This window comes from Carex rostrata, chromosome 3 (assembly GCF_964058835.1).
Source record: "Carex rostrata chromosome 3, lpCarRost1.2, whole genome shotgun sequence".
In the NCBI taxonomy this organism is placed as follows: Eukaryota; Viridiplantae; Streptophyta; class Magnoliopsida; order Poales; family Cyperaceae; genus Carex; species Carex rostrata.
In genome coordinates this window covers 11,349,255-11,351,394 of record NC_135920.1, presented here as the reverse complement: position 1 = coordinate 11,351,394, position 2,140 = coordinate 11,349,255, and the positions used below count along the sequence as shown (strand labels likewise).

At 33.1% G+C, this 2,140-nt stretch overlaps 1 protein-coding gene across 1 annotated transcript; it reads left to right on the top strand.

The window, feature by feature from the left end:
- On the top strand, positions 1 to 436 carry LOC144551986 (transcription activator-like protein). Its single transcript, XM_078300097.1, is given in 1 exon segment — positions 1 to 436. A coding segment is annotated over 1 exon segment (321 nt). The 5' UTR covers positions 1 to 46; the 3' UTR covers positions 368 to 436.
- Positions 437 to 2,140: the final 1,704 nt, after the last annotated feature.

The window sequence follows — 2,140 nt, the reverse complement described above, 5'->3', positions numbered from 1 at the left end:
TTCTTTTACTGCTTCTCCTTTCATACTTCATCCCTTCCCAATTGCCATGGAGAAATACTCGCCAGAAGAAGCAGATCAAGCGGTCAGATCAAACAAAGCTGATGACAATGAGGGCCCACAGGAAGCAAGGCAAACGCAAGCGTCTAACATATCAGAAATGAAGCCGGTGACTCGAGAAGCATATGGCGGCGGGATGTATGCAGCTGAGGACAAGGTGGAAATGACTAGGGAAAGACCACAGCTGAGAGCCAGCGCAATGCAAAGTGCTGATGGGCCGGAGCAGCGGGCCCCAGAGCTGAAACAAAAGCCGCCACCGTCAACTGGAGATCGAGATCTGGATATTACTGGCCTGTGATATATACAGTAGATTCTGTTCTGTTTTATATGTAGATTGTGTCTTTGTATGTGTGTAATGTGCAAGTTCATTTTGTTTCTTAGACTTTTTTGTTGCTTCAATTAATTTAGATGTGCAATTGTTTACTTTCAAAAAAAATTTAGATGTGCAATGGATGTCTCCATTTAGATGTAACTGGAGATATTCCACCTCTCCTGGCGTTAACAGATTTCTGATCTCTCTTCCAGTCAAATTTAACCTCAGATATTTAACTTTAATTTAGCTATAGTTTGTAAGGCTAGTTTAGCTCTAAGCTTGTCTATAAATACGTTCTCCTCTTTACAAATTAATGAAAAACGAGAAAGGGGAGGTAGCACAATTAGCTAGAAAAATATCATAGAGTTGTCATACCCAAAGGTCGAGAGTTCGATTCCCCCTCACGAACCTTGGTAGCTACTACCAAGTTTTAAAAAAAAAACAAATTAATGAAAAACATTCTACATAAAACAAAACAAATGTCAAAACAATCTTGATCTTTTAATGGAAAATGAGTCTAGCTAGACATATTTGAATTAATGTTTCTAGCAAGGATGAATTTCATGCTGATGCAATTGGATTTGTTCAAACCTTAAAATCCCCGTTACCTGATCAAGCGCTAAACCGAGTCGAGAAGAAGGAGATCAGGCAAAATGGCTCTCTCTGTCGTGAATGCGTATCCTCTGCATTAACTCAAAAGATTGTTAATGGATTTCAACTGTTTCAAACGGAGCAAATCCGGCTCCTTCCTATTTTTATAGGGGTCTTTTAATATTAGTGCAGATTTAATTTACATGAATTTTAAAATAAATCGGATGGTTGAGATTCATGAATTTTTTTAATAAACCATAAATAATTAAATGAATTTTACGGAACCAACATGATTTTTTTTTTTTTTTTGAAAAACCATAAGTACCGAATGGACCGTTCGATCTCATAATTCCCTTTTTCTCAAACCGAACGGACCGTTCGGTCTCAAATTTTTTTTTTTTAACCTTTTTTCACCCTTTTTCACACTCTTTTTCATAGAAGATCAAACTTTTCACAGAAGAACAAACAAAGCTCCAGACCGACCGTCCGATCTCCTTTTTTTTTTCCAAGACCGAACCATTCATTCGGTCTCATTTTTTTTTACCCAAGATCAGATCGTTCATTCGGTCTTAATTTTTTCAATTTGTAATTAGCTAAATTTTTTCAATTTGTAATTAGCTAAATTTTTTCAATTTGTAATTAGGAAAACTAACGCAATTGAAAAATTTAAGAATTTGGAAACATTGAAGTATACATAGAATTTTTCCAAAAATAAATAAATAAATAAGGTGAGAATTTCTCCTCTCGTAAAAAGTGACCATTGTATAATTAGCTGTTGTCCTTCGTATAGGTGACAAAATAAAATTATTGCATAAAAAATATCATGAATCATTTTTATTTTTATTTTAGATGAAAATATTTATTATACAAATATAAATAAATAGTTAAAGAATATAAATAATGACGTGGATGGATAGATGAAAAGATGTATTAAACAAATATAATGTGCAAAGTTAAGAATAAAGAAGAATGGACCATTAATTTTCTTCATATATATATTTGTTATGTGGATGCATGGTAAGTTACTTAGATGCAAAGATTTATTAAACAAATATAAAGTCCAAAGTTAACAACATACAAGGATGGGTTATGCATTTGATTTCTTGATTTGTGGATACATGAAAAGATTTATAAAAAAAAATACAAAGTTAATAATAAATTAATAATATACAAGATGCA